Source organism: Balaenoptera acutorostrata, chromosome 3, assembly GCF_949987535.1.
Source record: "Balaenoptera acutorostrata chromosome 3, mBalAcu1.1, whole genome shotgun sequence".
Taxonomy (NCBI): Eukaryota; Metazoa; Chordata; class Mammalia; order Artiodactyla; family Balaenopteridae; genus Balaenoptera; species Balaenoptera acutorostrata.
Genome location: NC_080066.1, coordinates 92706191 through 92724012, shown reverse-complemented (window position 1 = coordinate 92724012; position 17822 = coordinate 92706191). Strand labels below are relative to the sequence as shown.

Here is a 17822-nt window from a genome sequence, read left to right as displayed (position 1 = left end):
ATTTTACTTTCTTCATTTCAATGTTCATTCATTTTATTTTTTTTAATATTTATTTATTTGGTTCCGCTCGGTCTTAATTGCAGCAGGTGGGCTCCTTAGTTGCAGCATGCAAACTCTTAGTTGCAGCATGCATGTGGGATCTAGTTCCCTGACTAGGGATCGAACCCAGGCCCCCTGCATTGGGAGCGTGGAGACTTATCCACTATGTCACCAGGGAAGTCTCAAGGTTCATTCATTTAAATCACCTATAATATTTGGAAAATTTTTTCACCTTAGGAAAGTGCAGTTTAGGGTTTCATTGAATTATACCTAAGCTCTAAAATATTTCTGTTACACAAAATTGAATGAATTACAATTGAATAAATAAGATTACATAGACAAAAGTGAAGATTTTCCTTTCACATTTAAATTACATTTGTTTTACACGTAAGACTGCCTGAAAACAAGCTGGAAGAGACTATTAATGACAGTGACAGTGACAGTTTATTGCATTTTTCAGCATCTTTTTTTTTCTCATGTTAAATAGTTGGGAGTACTAAGTTCAACTTTTCTGCTTACTTTCAAAAAGATGGATTAGCGTAAAACCTGAATGGCTGACACTACTACCATGACCATTAAATTGTTCATGGATCAGAACTCAACTCTATCAAAGTTGTTTCCTTGTAAATTTTGATCATGAGCTTTAAATGCTCTAAGCAGAATGTGGATATGACTACATTTGCCTAACCCTGATTTGATGCTGAAGATGGTTCCAGGATGTCTTTTGGTTTCATATCCAATTCATCTGTGCCTATAATATATTTCCTCCTGTGCTTGGTCCTGTTCCCCCATATTATCCAGGATTAATTCAGAGGAAGTCACCTTTCAGAAATGGTGCTGAATGTATAGTCACCAACCTTAGTGTCCACCATGTGTACTCTACCTGATTTTCTCTGTTCAAAAACTGAGGTTTTCATTCCTGGAGAGTCATGATGAAAATCAATATCTTTTCCTGCTTTATCTGAAACGTGGTAGCTGATCTCCACTGAGGTGAAAGTCACTGTACAGAAGAGCTGAGGCTAGCTCAGGAGCAGGCTGGCTCTTGTCACCCATCCTGTTGGAAGAGGTGGACTCATTCAAGTTGGCAGAGAACCTCCAGATAGCGGTGTCAATCGTCCTCAGAGCTGGGAGCATGGTCGGAGAACGGGAGAGATCCAGGTTGGGCTGCAATCACTTTCTGAACACTTGTGGGCCTCTGTGTCCTCAGTACCCTCTTCCTCCTAGTGTTTTATTTTGAAAATTTTCAGTCCTACAAAAAGTTGAGAGAATAATAAAATTAACTTCTGTGTATCCTTTACTTAGCAGTTGATAACATTTTGCTTAGCAATATTCTTTATTTTTTTATTTTTTTAAATTAATTAATTAATTTATTTTTGGCTGTATGGGTCTTCATTGCAGCCCGCAGGCTTTCTCTAGTTGCATGGAGCGGGGGCTACTCTTTGTTGCGGTGTGCGGGCTTTTCATTGAGGTAGCTTCTCTTGTTGCAGAGCACGGGCTTCAGTAGTTGGGACATGCAGGTTCAGGAGTTGTGGCTCGTGGGCTCTAGAGTGCAGGCTCAGTAGTTGTGGCACACGGCCTTAGTTGCTCCACGGCATGTGGGATCTTCCCGGACCAGGACTCGAACCCCTGTTCCTTGCATTGGCAGGCGGATTCTTAACCACTGCGCCACCAGGGAAGTCCCACAATATTCTTTAACTAAACTCCTTCTCTGCTACATCAGGCAGTGTCTGTCCTAGTGATCAGGGACTTTGGCTGACAGACTATGAACAGGAAATTCACAGGAGAAAAACAAATAACAAGTAAACATATAAAACATCTTAAACATTTCCTCCTTGAGAAAATAATTTCCCCAGATGAGCCCAGTGCCCAGCACCTAGCAAGGTGACAGTAAAGGTTTGTAGAACCTGAATGATTGCTGTGAACACTGAGGCCTGATGGATAGGTTGGGGCCAGGCTAAGAAGAAAGAAGCCAAAGCTTTGCGGCACCTTTGTCCTGGGGACTAGAGGGCTCCTCTTCTTACTCTCCTTCCCTGTTCAGCACTGGCAACGGCAGGTAGAGCAGGAGTGGTTTGGCCCACTGGGTGCATGCTGTCGGAGAAATAGTCCAGAAATGGCAGGGCCAGCTGGGCCCACATCACTGGGGATGACCCAGCTCAGTCGGGGCAGTGGTAGGAGGGGGAGGACCAAGGCTCCTGACCAAGCCAGGCTACAGCAAAACTCCTCCCCCCTCAGCTGTTGAGCTGATGATAGCCCTCCCTCACACGAGAGTACCCAAAATGCGCTGTGTGGCCAGATCTGGTTAACCGACAGGTAAAGACAACATTGAAAAGGCAAATATTTACACTGAGCTAGGCTCCTGGCAACCAAGGCCCAAAACTGTATGATTCTGGAGCAGTACGAATGGGGTTTGTTTCTTTTTTTTCATGCTGCTGTTATACATTACCACAAACCTGATGGCTTAAAACAACACACTTTATCATCCTACAGTTCTGTAAGTCAGAGGTCCAACACAAGTCTCCTGGGCTTAACATTAAGGCAGGGCTGCTTTCCTTTCTGCAGACTATGGGACATTCCATGTCCTTACCTTTCCCACCTTCTAGAAGTTGCCTACATTCCTTGACTCATGGTCCCTTCTTCATCTGCAAAACCAGCATGCTGCATCTCTCTGATCATACTTCTGTAGTCACATCTCCCTCTGACCACAGTCAGGAAAGTTCTCTGCAGTTTTTTTTTTTTGCCACTCAGCGAGGCATGCAGGATCCTAGTTCCCCGACCATGGATCAAACTGGTGCCCCCTGCAGTGGAAGCTCAGAGTTCTAACCACTGGACCATCAGGGAAGTCACAAAGTTCTCTGCTGTTAAGTCCTATGTGGTTATACTGGGCTGACCCCAATCATCTCTGATAATCTCCCCATCTCAAGGTCCCTAACCTTAACCACACCTGCAAAGCCCTTTATGCCATGTAAGGTAACATATTCACAGGCTCCAGGAATTAGGCTATGAACATCTTCTTTTGGGGGGAGGGAGGGAGGCATTAGTCTCCCTACCACAAGGTATGGTAAGGAGAAAAGTATAATATTGTTAATGATAAGTAGGCAGCCCTGTACATAACGACATGGATAGTATCGATGATATATTATGAAACGGAAATAAGCAAGTTCAGTAAGTATTTATAGAATGATCCAAATTTTGCGGACTCTCCCTTGCCCCCAATAAATGCTGAATGAATCCTCTCTGAGCCGCACCCCACCGTTCATAGACTGGCTTCGTCGGGGAGATGGTGGAGCCCACCTCACCCACTCAACCCTCAAGGCACTGGTTTCTTCACAGTCCTCTTTTAGGAGAAGAGTTTAGAAAGGTCCAAGACACCAGAGAGTAGAGAGGAAAGGATCTGATGCAGGTTCAACATAGCAGGGGACAGCCAGAAAGGACCACACACTGTAATTGGCCAGAGGCAAGTGTCAGCCAAGCAATGTGGAAAGTGAGAAGGTGAGGCTTACAGGAATTTGCCAAAAAGGAAAAAGGGCATTTGAAGGAGAGTCTTCATTTTTAATAGTACTGAATAGAATCCAAGGCAGGATAGAAAGTCCAAGCAGGAATTCTGGAGTTTTAACTAGGTTCTGAGATGCAGACCCAAGGACCTATGAGAGGAAAACACCCATGAAAGGAGGCTGTGCCAGTAACTTAGTCACTGGGCGTAGCATTCCCCAGGGACGGTGCCCAATCCTTGGCTCCTGGGATTGTCCTGTTGTCCCCACAGTGTCAGGGGGTCTTGGCTTCAGCATTTCCCTAACCCTCTCTCCATCCAAGCTGAGGAACGATGCTACCTCTAACCCCCTTCATGCTTTTAGTGGGCACTGAGTTCTTAACACATAATAATAGCAGTCTCTGTAGTTATAATTTTAAAATTCCTCACCTTCCAAACTATATACAATATATATCCACGAAGGGATAGGCACCAAAGCTTAACAGTGTTTCCAGAGGAGAGGACAGTCAGATGGGAAGAGACACAGGAGGGCAACTTTCACTTTCACTCAGTAGACCTCTGACTGTATTTTTGCAACAGACATACATTCATGTATCAGAAATGTAATTAAAAATAAAAAGTGCTGAAACACTGTGGTTACTACTGTTTATAGTTCTGTACTGCTTGATTTATTTTATACCAAGTCTGTGCAGTTTTCCCAATAAAATCACCCTGGCAATTGGAAGAGCGTGGTGGTTACACACAAGCCTGTGAGGCAGAGATTCCTCACCAACGAGATACTTCACCTGTCTCAACTTTAGGCTTCCCACATACTCTCTCTCAATTAGTGAAAACAGTACTTGCCTTCCTGGGATCTTGTGAGGTTTTTCCCCTCCTTTGTATAGCGTCTGACTTTGTAACTATCAGGAAACAAAACAGCTCCCCTCTGTGTCCCATTTGCTTTGGGTCTGTTGCCTGTTATGTAACAGCACAAATCTGAGAATTCAGTCGGCATGAGCACCTTAGGTGGCTGCTAATAAATTAATTATTGGGCTGATTTGAACTCTAGATTGGATTCTCCTGGTTGGCAGTCTGGCATCTTCTGATTTATCCTTACAGTATTTCCATTTGCCACAAAGCCTGCACTCAACTGACATTGGCTGTATTCAGTGGAATTTAACATAGAAGACTGAGGATTGCCAGCTCCAAAACAGATCTAACCAGGACTGACATTTTTGTTAATTCTATTTTTCTAATTGAAGTATAGTGGATTTACAGCACTGTGCCAATCTCTGCTGCACAGCAAAGTGACTCAGTTATACACATAGAGACATGCTTTCAGGATGGACTTCTGAGCAGGCAACCACCTTCAGACTCATTAAATTAAACCATTTAACAATAGTTCTCTCTGGGTTGGAGGGTCACTGTGGTTTTAATTTTCCTCTGTATAGTTTTTCTAATTTTTAATTTATTTTTAGTTTTTAAAAATTTTTATTGATTTATTTATTTTGGTCACGCTGCACAGCTTGTGGGATCTTAGTTCCCCAACCAGGGATCAAACCCTGGGGCCCCTGCAGTGGAAGCTTGGAGTCCTAACCACTGGACCATCAGGGAATTCCCTATAGTTTTTTGATTGTTCCAGTTTTCTATCACATGCATATATTATTTTTGTGGGCAGACAAAAACAAATGTGAGTTAAATAAAAACTACCATACATTGTGTTACTTGTTCCTGCTTCTCTGCACCTTCTCATATGCTTTTTTTTTAAATACATGGCTTTAAATTTATTTATTTATTTATTTATTTAGGCTGTGGTGGGTCTTCCTTTCTGTGCGAGGGCATTCTCCAGTTGCAGTGAGCGGGGGCCACTCTTCATCGTGGTGCACAGGCCTCTCCCGTTGCGGAGCACAGGCTCCAGACGCGCAGGCTCACCAGTTGTGGCTCACGGGCTTAGCCGCTCTGAGGCATGTGGGATCTTCACGGACCGGGGCACGAACCCGTGTCCCCTGCATTGGCAGGCGGACTCTTAACCACTGCGCCACCAGGGAAGCCCCCTCATATACTTTTAATCCTTGCCCTGATCCAAGCCACCCAATGAACCGTTTCCCGTGAACCCCTTCTCAGAAGTGGTTGTCAAGTGGACGTTATAAGCCCTTTCGAATCACATGGACCAGCATTGGAATCATAGCTCAGAGCTAACGTGGACAAGCATCTTAATTCTCTGAAACTGTCTCTTTATCTGTAAAAGAAAGTAAGACCTACCTTCTGGATTGTTGAGTAGTTTGGGGCAGCGGCTTCACAAACTTTAATGTGTATACGAATCACCTGGGATGTTGTTAAAATGCAGGCTAGGATGGGCCCGAGTGTCTCCATTTCTAAGAGCTCCTAGGTGTTGCTGATGTTGTGATGCATGTACCACACTTTGATTAGTGACATAACATTTGAAAGAGCCCAGGCACAAATGTCCTACATGTGCTTGTTGTTCTCCTTCCCGGGGGCCTGGATTTTCTGGCCGTTTGATGAGTTCACCTCAGAAAAGTGCTGACTGAGATCCACTGAGGTGCAACCCAACTCATTTGAGCTTTAACTTATTCCTATTTTCTCCCCACTTCAATATCCTTCTTTTTCTTTCTGTTCAAGGACGTCATTCTTCCTTGGCCTAACAAAGATACAGGAACCTGTGCTTTTAGGTTTTTTTGTTTTTTTGATTTGTTTTTGGCCGCACCACGCGGCCTGTAGAACTTCCCTGCCCAGGGATTGAACCCATGCCCACTGCACTGGAAGCGCGGAGTCTTATTAGGTTATTTCTTTTTAAAAGGAGCTTTACTGAGGTATAATTGACGTATGATAAATTACACTTAAAGTATACACTTTAATAAGTTCTACTACATGTACACACTTGAGAAACCATCATCATACTCAAGATAATGGATCAAGTGTCCTTAGCCTCCTGATGCTCCCTCCACCCTCTGGAAACCAACCATCTGCTTCTGTTACATAGATTAGTCTGCTTTTTCTAGAGTTTTAAATAAAAAGAATCATACAGCACGTACTCTTTATTGTCTTGCTTTTTTCCTTCAGCCTCATTATTTCATCCATTAATCTGTGTACCAATAGTTCATGCCTTGTTTATTGCTGATAGTATTCCATTGTATGCCTGTTGATGGAAGTTTGGTTTGTTTCCAATTTCTGGCTGTTACCAATAAAGCTGCTTTGAACAGTTTTGTACAAGTCCTCATCATGAAAATACACTTTCATTTTCTCTTGGGTAAATACCTAGAGTGGAGTGGTTGGGTCATATGGCCAGCATATGTTTAACTTTTTTAAAAACTGTGAAATTGTTTTCCAAAGTAGTTGTACCATTTTCCATTCCCAGCAAGAGTGTATGAAGTCCCAGTTCTTCCACATTCAGAAAATATCCCTGGGGCTCTCTCTGTGCATATCTCCTTTCATTAGGTCTGCGGAGAGTATCCTACTTTTTTTAGTTTAGACACAACCACCACAGTAGGGATAGTTGAAATGTCTAAAAACATGTAAAAGAAATCCAGATGACATTTGTTGTGCTCTTTGGGGAAGCACCACCCAACTCCCTTCAACCGCAAACTAGGGTGATTTCCAAGATCTCTGCCCCTCCCCGCCCCCATGGTTCACTCCCTCTTCTGAGTGTTCCACTCAGAATAGATCCCTGGACTCAGCCACCAGGTGATGTCAGCATCTTTTTATGGTATCTCTGGAGTGGAGGTTTCCTTAAGGAGTCTAACACTGACACGGTCTTAGAGTCAGTAGGCCTAACTTCTTTGGCTGGGCCCACAGCAGATGCAAGCCAAATTCTCAGTCCTCTTATCTTCCAAGTGTCTGAAGCACGAATGACAAATGAATCAGGCCCGTCTGAAACCTAACACTTAGCCTTTGTTTTCCTATCCATTAAAATGTAACGGGGTAATTCCTACATCCTAATGTTTACTCACGTATTCCCTCGCATGTTCGTTCGTTCCTTCATTCGTAGGTTCATCCATCCATCCTTCCATCCATCCATCCATTCACTCATTCAGTCAGTTTACCAAGTATTTACTCCATGCCAAGCACCATTCTAGTGTGGTAATTCGCAGGGAATGATGTTCCTCAAGGGGTCGGTAAAGTCTAACGCTCTAAGCACTTACTGCTTTTACCTTTTACTATCAGGGGTCATTTCCCCACAAATCAACAAAACAAAGAAAATTACCTAAACTACAGCGGCAAGATACAGGCCACACTTTCTCCGCACAGGATTTTCCCTGAAAGGACTCAGGAAGCAAGAAGGTCCTCCTTCACTCTGGACGGTTCTCTGAGCTGTCCTCATGAGGCCTCGAGGTTTCTGGACGACTATTCTTGCCCAAAGAATCCAGAAGCCCTACAGCGTACTGCCGGGCTGTAATTGTGAACCCAAGTTCTGATTCTGCCCATACCATTCAATCTCTGTCCATACGCTTATTAATTTTTCTGGGCTTCAGTTTTCCCGATCGAAAACCAGGTTCTAGGCTCCTGACTCGCTGGGGCATGCTTGGGGAGCAAGTGACTGAGCATTTCTGGTGCTGTTCCGAAAAGCGAAGCTTCCTCCAGCCTCAAGTTCTCGGGTGGGCGGCCCGCGCCCCAAGCTTGGGCGCGCACCCCTGATAAGAGGGCGCCGATGTACAGACAGCGAATCCACCCGGTTGAACCCTGCCTTCCTAAGCATCACGAGACTTACCAGAAAATGAAACTGAAAACCGGGAAGTCCCTCTTTCTAACCTGCCCGGGCCTCGCTCGCTAGGAGACCGGTGACGTCCCGGCGGGCAGGGTTCTGATTGGCGGCCTGGGCGTGGACTATAAATGCGGGCGCGGGACCGGGCCCTCACTTCGCTACCCGGGCTGCTTCTGTAGCGATGGCTCGCTTCGTGACCTTGGTCCTGCTGGGGCTGCTCTCGCTGTCTGGCCTGGACGCCGTCCCGCGTGAGTGTCCCCTCCTCCCTTTCCCTCTTCCACCAGCCCGTCCTGTCCCGCTCGCAGCCACTGGGCACTAACTCCGTACCCCTCGGTCGCGCTCCCAAGTTTTCCTTCCCGACTCGGTGGAGTAGCACGCGGCTTTCTCTCGGGCTGTGGAGGCAGTGGGGGGGTGGGGAGTGGGGAGGGGGTGCGAGCCCAGGACGCCGGCCTCTCCGGGATGGGGGAGGGGACCTCTGGCACGCCCGCACCGGGTGGGTCGGGACAGAGCGACCGAGGTGGGGGAGGGGTTCTCTTCCGCTGGTTCGCGGGGCCTTTGGCTCCCCCCGCGCAGCGGGAGCGGAGGGCGGGCTGGCAGGTCCCAAAGGGCTGGGTTGGGGGCTGCGAATGGGTGGAGACCACGCGTGGGCTTTGGGGGAGTCGCCGCCAGGGAGTATCAGTCCGCTGGGAGCCCGAGAGCCTCGAGCTTCCTCCAGGCGCCCGCCAGGTTCAGCTGACGCTCTGCACTTTCCCCAAATACGCGAAGACCAAACCACGGCGAGGAAGTTGCACGCGACTTTTGTGGAATGTCCTGAGGTGTTTACATACCGTTTCACGTCGTTCATTCTCTTGTTCCCGCTACCTGTCACTCTTAGTAATAATCATAGAGCTACCCGTTGGCGGCTCACTGACCTGCGCTATGCGCTGTCTGTCATTTAATTGTGAAATGCGCCTGCGATGTAAACAGGATGCCTTTATCATCAGCTTGTCACAGATGAGGAAAGAGAGGCTCGAAGAGCTGAAGTAACTTAATCACGCAGGGGATTAATGGCAGACAGTAGAGCCTGACCAGAGCATTTGGCGGGTCGTGAGCCCTTTGCCTGTAATCGTGCGTTTTTCACAACCTTCTGGGGTGAGATTCTCGGGAGCAAGCTGGGCGGACATGGGCCCCTGTTGCCTTTCTTCACAGAGGGCCCCTCCTTTGGCTCCTTGCCTGGTTCTTTCCAAGATGAGCTGAGTCTCTACTTTCAGTTTTGAGTAAGCGAAGGTTTATCATTCAGAAAGGTTGTAAAACTAGGGATAAGAGGAATCAATATGCTTACCCAAGCTGTCTGTCAGCGACACCATGGATACTGAGTACCTTCTAAATACCCTGCAATATACCGGACCCTCAGATTTTTCTCTCTCACAAAAGGCTCTGTGAAGCGGGGTTTTTTGTTTGTTTGTTTGTGTGTTTGTTTGTTTGTTGTTGTTCATGAGAAAAAGGAAGTTAGTTTAAAATTTATTTACAAAAGAAGCATAATGTCTGTATTATCACTATTATTGATATTTGCGGTGGCATATAGCTTTAGAAAAATAGCAATCCGACATTAAAAACTATCTGAATTTGAAAATTTCCTAAGTAGTACATGCCTGGAAGATATACAAGGCCATTTCCGGAACGTATACAAGAAACATGTAATTGTGATTCCCTCTGGGGGATCTATTTTCTGCTGTTTCCCCTGTGTGGGTTTTATTTCACTCTGGGTGTAGATAATTTTTCGATTAAACTACAGAAACTCAAATAACTCTCCCCAAAACCCTGAGCCAGTAAGTGGTTGAGGGCAGATTCAAACCCAGGCCTGTCTGATACACCTCCTACTCTTAGAAGCCACTATTGTGATATTCTTCCAAAAAAAAAAAAAACCCCACAAACTGCCTAGCTCCCTCAGAGAGAGAATTCCAGGTGGGATGAACCTGTGCTCTCACTACTGTAGCACCTACTATGTTCTAATTATTAGAAGCTCAAATGCAAAGAGGTTTCTGAATTATCTTCACTTAGAACTATGAAAAAATAGCGAGGCTTCATGGTATTTCCAGTCTAGCTGTTGGTGGGCCTAGGGGCCTTTTCTTTGATGATGGGACATTTCTAGACAGATACATCTGTTCAGAGTGGCCTGGTACTCCACCTTCTCTCTACCACTGGACATGGAGGATGAGCTGACCTTTATAACCATGTACCCTGAGTGTATTTGTATTTAAGTGGTTATATATATATATTTATATCAGTCTGTATATTCAGGAGCAGTAACACTTCACTTTGGAAGAAAAATATAGAAATAGAGTTTATAATATTTTCTTTACACATCCCCATGAAGGGTCTAGACATGCATCGCATTTTGGAAGCCACTGTTCTGTAGCATTTTGCAATATTCCCAACCTGGCAGATTATGGCAATCACTTGAGCATGCTAATTAAAAATACAAATTCCACTGTCACATGCATTACTCCACCTGGTCCTAATGGAGAGTATGTTCTCTCCCATTTGCCATAGTCCTCACCCTTCCCTGTTGTTCTTACCCAGCCCAACTACTTCATTTAAGGTATTTGCCAGCTCCTGTAGGTGTTTCAGTTTTATTTCTTTGTTTTCTAGCTCATGAAATCAGATACAGATTCAGATAGAGATTTGTCATACAAACTCTGGACATGATGAAGAGGTTGTGTTTTGCAGAAATATACTTTCGGTTGACTCTGTTAGGAACCTGAGCAAGGAGGTAAAATAATTACACCTGCCACTTACAGAGCAATTGCTATGTGCCAGGCACTGTACTAGGCACATATTGAGAAGTCAGATCGGTCTGGATCTAGGCAGGAGGCAAAAAAAAAAAAAAAAAAAAAAGGAGTAAACATAGGGGAAAAAAATTGACTGGGTTGAAACAGCATACAATAACGGGAATTTTTGATGTGGCTAATCTGGAGGGAGTGTGAAGTGAGAAACGAAGCTTGATAAGTAGATTAGGGCCAAATCATGTAGACTCTTGAATGATAAGAAATTCTGTAGGTGCTGAGGAGCCATGAAAAGTTCTTGAGATTCTCCACAGAGAGATTATTAAAGATACAGCACAATCTCCATTGACAGAAGAAGATGTTAAGAGAAATCTGCTAGAAAAAGCCCTGAAGGCATGTGTAGGGGAATTATGTGGGAAAGATACCAAGTCATGGTTTATCCCAGAAAATGGAGGCTGCCTTTTGGAAAAATGGAAGCTCATTTGGCATGAGGGGAAATGGAATTGGGAGAAATGGAGGATCAAATATAAACACTTGGGGCCTGATCTAGCTTTAGACCAAGGTAGCCCCAAGTGAAATACTCTGCAATTTCATCTGTCTTTTCCCTGCTGCTCCTCAGGTCCTCCGAAGGTTCAGGTTTACTCACGACACCCCGCAGAGAATGGAAAACCAAATTACCTGAACTGCTATGTGTCTGGGTTCCATCCACCCCAGATTGAGATTGATTTGCTGAAGAATGGGGAGAAGATGGAAGTGGAGCAATCAGACCTGTCTTTCAGCAAGGACTGGTCTTTCTACCTTCTGGTCCACACTGCGTTCACTCCCAACGCAGTGGATCAGTATAGCTGCCGCGTGAAACACGTTACTCTCAGCGAGCCCAAGATAGTTAAGTGGGGTAAGTTTCCTTCCTTAGCTGCTGACAGTTGTATCTGAACATAGCCACAGCATAAAGCTGCCTTGATATAAAAACATCTGCATACTGGGATTATCAGGGAATGTTATTAAAGCTCTGATTAGTGGCACCTTCTGAGAGATCTCTGCACAGCGTGGTCACTGAGACAGTGGTTTCCCTGTAGTGAGAGCAGGGGGCAGTAGCAGCGCTTCCCCAAGTGCACAGGCATTCCCAGTGGTTCTTCCCTACTGGCTCCCTTGGGCCTTCCTGACAGCCTCAGGGATACTCAGGACCAAGGAGAGTCTCAGGAAGGCACCGGCCTTGTCTGTAAGCCCTGCTGTGGTCGTGCCCTCCAATCCTAGACTCCTGCAGTTCTCTGGCTGGCTTGGGATCTAAGGCTAGTAGGCAAGGTGGGCACCTCCTGGGTTTTTCTTAAGAAGGCACTCATGGTGAGGGACAGTGGGCTCTTCTGCCAGCTTTATTTATAACAGTTTTAGACATTTGTTAGTACATAGTATTTCAAAAGTGAAACTTAACTGGTTTTCTCTTTCTTTCTCCATTTTCTTTTCCGTAGATCGAGACCAGTAACCACCATCATGGAGGTGGGTTTCTAATCTTAAGAAAATCTTTCTTTTATAAATTTATTTATTTATTTTTGGCTGTGTTGGGTGTTTGTTGCTGCACACGGGATTTCTCTAGTTGCAGCGAGCGGGGGCTACTCTTCGGTGCGGTGGGCTGGCTTCTTACTGTGGTGGCTTCTCTTGTTGCGGAGCACGGGCCTAAGCGTGCAGGCTTCAGTAGTTGTGGCATGTGGGCTCAGTAGTTGTGGCTCGCAGGCTCTAGAGCGCAGGCTTAGTAGTTGTGGTGCATGGGTTTAGTTGCTGCGTGGCATGTGGGATCTTCCCGGAACAAGGCTCGAACCCATGTCCCCTGCATTGGCAGGTGGATTCTTAACCACTGCGCCACCAGGGAAGCCCCAGAAAATCTTTTTTTAATGTCACTGTCCTGGAGACTGTTATAGACAGCTCTAATATGATAACCCTCACCGTCTGGAGGACATTAATCAGGGTAGCAATTTAGCAGGCAGAGAAGAACCCCATGGGGTCACATTCCCTTCTCTTGTGGGGTGGCATGAGGAAGGCATGTGGCCGTGGGTGGGGCTCTGCCAGCATCACAGACCCTCTAAAGGGAGGACAGAAGAGCTGCAGGTGTGCTGTGACAGGACAGAGGCAGCAGTTACCCACAGCACCTGCAAGGGTTTGCTCTTTCTTCTGCCATTTCTACCTTGGGCATCTCTGGGCCTTCAAAAGTGAACCGTCCCTTCCTTTGCATGGCAGTTACTTTGTTATTTAGCCAGAAGGGAAGAGTGACATGGTTCTGCAGACGCACCATTCCTAAGTGTGTGGGCACTGTGGTTGCCTTTAGAAGCTCCCAGTCCAATAGAGGAAAGAAATGGAAACAGATTGTTGTAACCTAATGTAAAGCTACTATAACAGACGTATCTTGCAAGTATCTGTAGCAGCATGAAACAGGGAGCAATTGGACTTCTCTGCATCTTCAGTTGGAGGTCAGAGGCAGATAATCCAGCTTTTCTGGGAAATTTTACTCCACAGGGTATCTTGGCACTGAAAACCTATTCAAATTTCCTGTTACACTGTAGGACAGGGAAGGTGATTTTCGAGAGCATGAGAGTTTGGGTGACCTGCCCAGAGTCACACAGTTGCTAAATGGTAGAGCCAGAATCTGAACTATAGTACCAGCATTCTTTCCTCTAAGGTCGTGGGGAAACCAGTGGGATAAACTAGTAGGATATGCTCTTTTAATGGATCTGGAAAATCACCTGCACCTACTACTTTTACCAACAGTGATTTATTTATACAGCACAAGTTACATAAGTTTGGTGGTGCTATCTGTAATCCAAATAAAATAAATATATTTGCTAATATTCCATTTTTTCTTTTTTTCAGGTTTGAAGATGCCTCATTTGGATTGGACTAATTCCAAATTCTGTTGTCTTGCTTTTTATTTTTAATTTTCTTTTTTATTTTCTTTTTTTAAAATTTATTTTATTGAAGTATAGTTGATTTATAATATTGTGTTAACTTCTGCTGTATAGCAAAGTGATTCAGTTATTGTTGTCTTGCTTTTTAATGCTGATATGCTTTTATGCTTTACGCATATAAATCAGAAGTTGTATTGATGTTACCGCAAATATCATCTTCCTTATAATTCTACCTAGGGCACCACGTCTCCATGTTTGACCTGTCTTGTCAGGTAGCTGGCGCTATGTCTCCATGTTTGACCTGTCTTGGCAGGTAGCTGTCGTGGGGGCTCTGGCAGCCTAGAGGTGGGGAAGACGGAATTTCAGGTTTAACATCAACATCTTGGTCAAATCTGAACTCTTCAGTCTCTTCTGCATACAAAACTGGATAATAAGATAGTATGCATGTTTAGAGTAAACCTCCAATTTGTAATTTTTCTTAGAATTTTGGAAAAATTTTGAAAGATAATTTTCAGAATTATGGAAATTTGTTATAGTGGATAAAACATTTTGCCATATAAAATTCATATTTACCTCTTACATCTGTTAGAGAGAGACTTGGTTGTACCTATTTTGTTTGTTTCACTAATTAAAACAATGGTAAAACATTGTGTTCAGCTTCTCAAAGGAACAACAGCTGACTTCTCAATGTCAGTGGGATCCAGAACATAGCAGAAAGTAATCATGAATGTAGTAAAACAACTGCCTACCTAGAATTCCATACACAACAAAAATATCTTTTAAAAAATGACAGCAAAGTAAACATCGTTAGATAAAAAGTCAGATTTCAGTACCCTTTAGATCCTCACTAAAGGAGATTCTAAATGATACACTTCAGGCAGAGAGAAGGCCCAAAATGTGAGAAGAAAGGAAGAGCAAAGGAAATGTATCAGTTTTGTGTAAAAAGAAATCAACCTAAATAAGCACATAAACTGAATCTTTAATATCTAACTAGTAGAGGGCACAGGAGCTTATGGAGTGCTAGTAATGTTTTATTTCTTGACAAGGATGGTGGTTACAAGAGATTTTGCTCTGTAATTTTTTGTTAAATGTACATATATTCTGCACATTTTAAAGGAATGTTATATTTCACATTAAAAATCATAAAATTGATTAATGTGCTTTATTACAGTAACAGATTAAAGGAGATGATTTATATGCTTATTTCAAAGATTCAGAATAAGTGTTCAATTAAATTTCAACACTCAATGAGTTTATGATAAAAAACTCATAGCTGGAGGAAAAACAGGCTAATTTACTTAGACTTATAAGGGTTTTCTTAACACACATAAACAGACACATACACACATTAATAGAGAGATATCGGTATTCTACAGGTAAAATCAGAGATAAGATAAGGAGGCCCAATGCTACTTCCGAGTGTTATTATACTAGAGGTCCCAGCAGCAAATTAAGACAAGGAAGAAAAGTAAAATGAATAAGGATTTGAAGAGAAGAAACAAAATTATATTATTTTGATGTTATATATAGATTAACTATAGAAATGTCAATAAGGTATAAAAGATGAATTATTAGGATTAATAAGAGAATTTAACAAATTTGCTGGACACAAAAATCAACATAAAAGTTAAATGCATTTATACTGGTAACAAAATGTAAATTAAAAATATTTAATTTATAATAGCAATATACATAGTACTTAAGTATATATAAATATATATGCTATATATGTTCAAATAACAGTATTTAAATTTAAATACACACACATTTAAATATATACAGTGTTTAAATATAAATGCATACACCAATATAAAGCTAACAAAAGATGTTAATGGAAGCTCTTAATGGAAAAATTGTAGGAATTGTTTTATTGGAGGAAATTAATGAAAACTTAAAAAAATGGGGAGAGAGAGTATGTTTATGTATAGGAAGATTAAATATCCTAAAGATATCACTTCTTCCCAACTTGATATATAGATTTAATGTAATTATTAACAAAATTTTAATACTTTTTCATGAAACTTGACAAACTGATCCTAAAATATGGAAGAGGGTTAATGGAGGAAGAAAGACAAAGACACACCTGAAGAATAATAAAGTGAGAGATTTATAATTAAAACAGGATGGTATTGGCCCAAGGATGGACAAAGACCAATGGAATAGAAAAGAGCCCAGAAACAAACTCATGCATCTATGGAAACTTGACACACAAGACATTTCAGATCAATGGTAAAAGGAAGGACTTCTGACAAAAAAAAACGGTGCTGAGACAAATGGTTATCAATATGTGGGGGGAAAACAGGTCCCTACCTCACACTATGCACAAATGTTAAGTTCCATCGGAAAAGGACTTAGATGCAAGATTCAAAAATTTTAAACATAGGAAAAAAATATAAAACCATTTTTCTGACCTCAACATGGAAGTCACAAATTACATGCATATAGCAAAAGACTGATTGATTAATCTCATTAAAATTTAGAACTACATTAAAATTAGAGACCCCATGAAAAAAGTAAAAAGTCAAGCCACAGATCTGAATATATTCACCACACCTACAACAAAGATTGGTATCTAGAATATATCAAACACTACAAACCACTAAGAAAAAGGCAACACCCCAAGAGAAAAATAGGCAAAAGACTTGAATAGTCATTTTACAAAAAACTCCACACCATATATATATGGTGTTTAACATTAATGCAAATTAAAACCCATCATACCATCAGATAGGCAAAAGTTTTAAAAATCTGCATATGCTAAGTGTTGGCAAAGACATACCCCAATGAGAACTTATTACATTGCTGTTGAGAGCATAAACTGATAAAACAACTTTGGAAAACTAGAGTATTACGTAGTAAAATTACAGATGCACATGCCCTATGACCCAGCAATTCTACTACCAACAGAGAAACTCTTGCACACGGGCTGCAATAGATGCATAAAATGTGTAGGCATATGGCTGATTCGCTTTGTTGTACAACAGAAACTAACACAGTATTGTGAAGTAGTTATACTCCAATAAAGATCTATTAAAAAAAAAAGTTTACTGCAACAGTTTCTAACAGCAAACAATGGAAACTAAAGTTGGATAAAGATACATTCAGACAATGGAATGCTATGCAGGGGTGAAACTGAATGAATTGTTGTTATAAAAATTAACATGGATGAATCACAATAAATGTTGAGTGAAGAAAAACCCAGCAAGTCCCCCCAAAATATATACAGTGATTCCATTTTATATAAAACTCAACAGTAGCCAAAACTAAATAGCACTATTTGGGTATATATTTATATGGAGTAAGTAAGATAAAGAAAAACAGGGAATGGTAGAAAATTTCAGAATGGTAGTTAACTCTGAGGTAGTTAAAATTTCAGAATGGTAGTTAACTCTGAGGCTGGCAAGGTAAGGGAATAGAATGGGGATGGGCACACACATTCAACAGGAGGGGCACACATTTAAAGATATTGGAGATACCTGAGTTCTTGCCTGGATGGTGGGAACAAGAGTATGTGTTTTGTTATTATTGTTGTTATCAATTAAATCATACATATTCACTCATTTGTATGTAGGGGGAGACTAAGGCTAGAACAATGCTGTAATACCACAAAATAATAATTTAACTCACACACGCCTGCACACTGTAGAAGTGCAAAGGCTCTGCAGTCACACTGCCTGGGTTCAAATCCTGGCACTACCACTTACTGCCCAAGTACATCTGAATTAGAATTCCTAATCTCTCTGTTCCCTCATCTGTAAAATGGAAATAATAACAGTACTTACCTATAAAATTGATAAGATTAACTAGATAACACCTGATTGTTAACATTAATATTTAAGAAAAAACAACTATAAGGAAATAATCCTAATAGTAAACAAGATCACTTTGAGTAATAGATTTATAAGTGACAAATTTCCTTTATTCCTCTATTACTCAAA

At 42.4% G+C, this 17822-nt stretch overlaps 1 protein-coding gene and 1 pseudogene across 1 annotated transcript; one reads left to right on the top strand and one right to left on the bottom strand.

Moving 5' to 3' along the window:
* Positions 1-541: 541 nt before the first annotated feature.
* Positions 542-1173, bottom strand: LOC103000220 (transmembrane emp24 domain-containing protein 5-like; annotated as a pseudogene).
* Positions 1174-8323: 7150 nt separating this feature from the next.
* LOC103000492 (beta-2-microglobulin) lies at positions 8324-15036 on the top strand. Its single transcript, XM_057543944.1, has 4 exons — positions 8324-8473; positions 11610-11885; positions 12457-12484; positions 13850-15036. The coding sequence occupies exons 1-3, from the start codon at positions 8407-8409 to the stop codon at positions 12468-12470; spliced, it is 357 nt and encodes a 118-aa protein (XP_057399927.1). The 5' UTR covers positions 8324-8406; the 3' UTR covers positions 12471-12484; positions 13850-15036.
* Positions 15037-17822: the final 2786 nt, after the last annotated feature.

What these genes read in the sequence shown, in the direction of transcription:
- LOC103000492 (XM_057543944.1), top strand. Translation starts at nt 8,407, where the DNA reads ATGGCTCGCTTCGTGACCTTGGTCCTGCTGGGGCTGCTCTCGCTGTCT. An exon ending in TGGCCTGGACGCCGTCCCGC is followed by an intron (nt 8,474 to 11,609) that starts GTGAGTGTCCCC and finishes GCTGCTCCTCAG; the next exon opens with GTCCTCCGAAGGTTCAGGTT.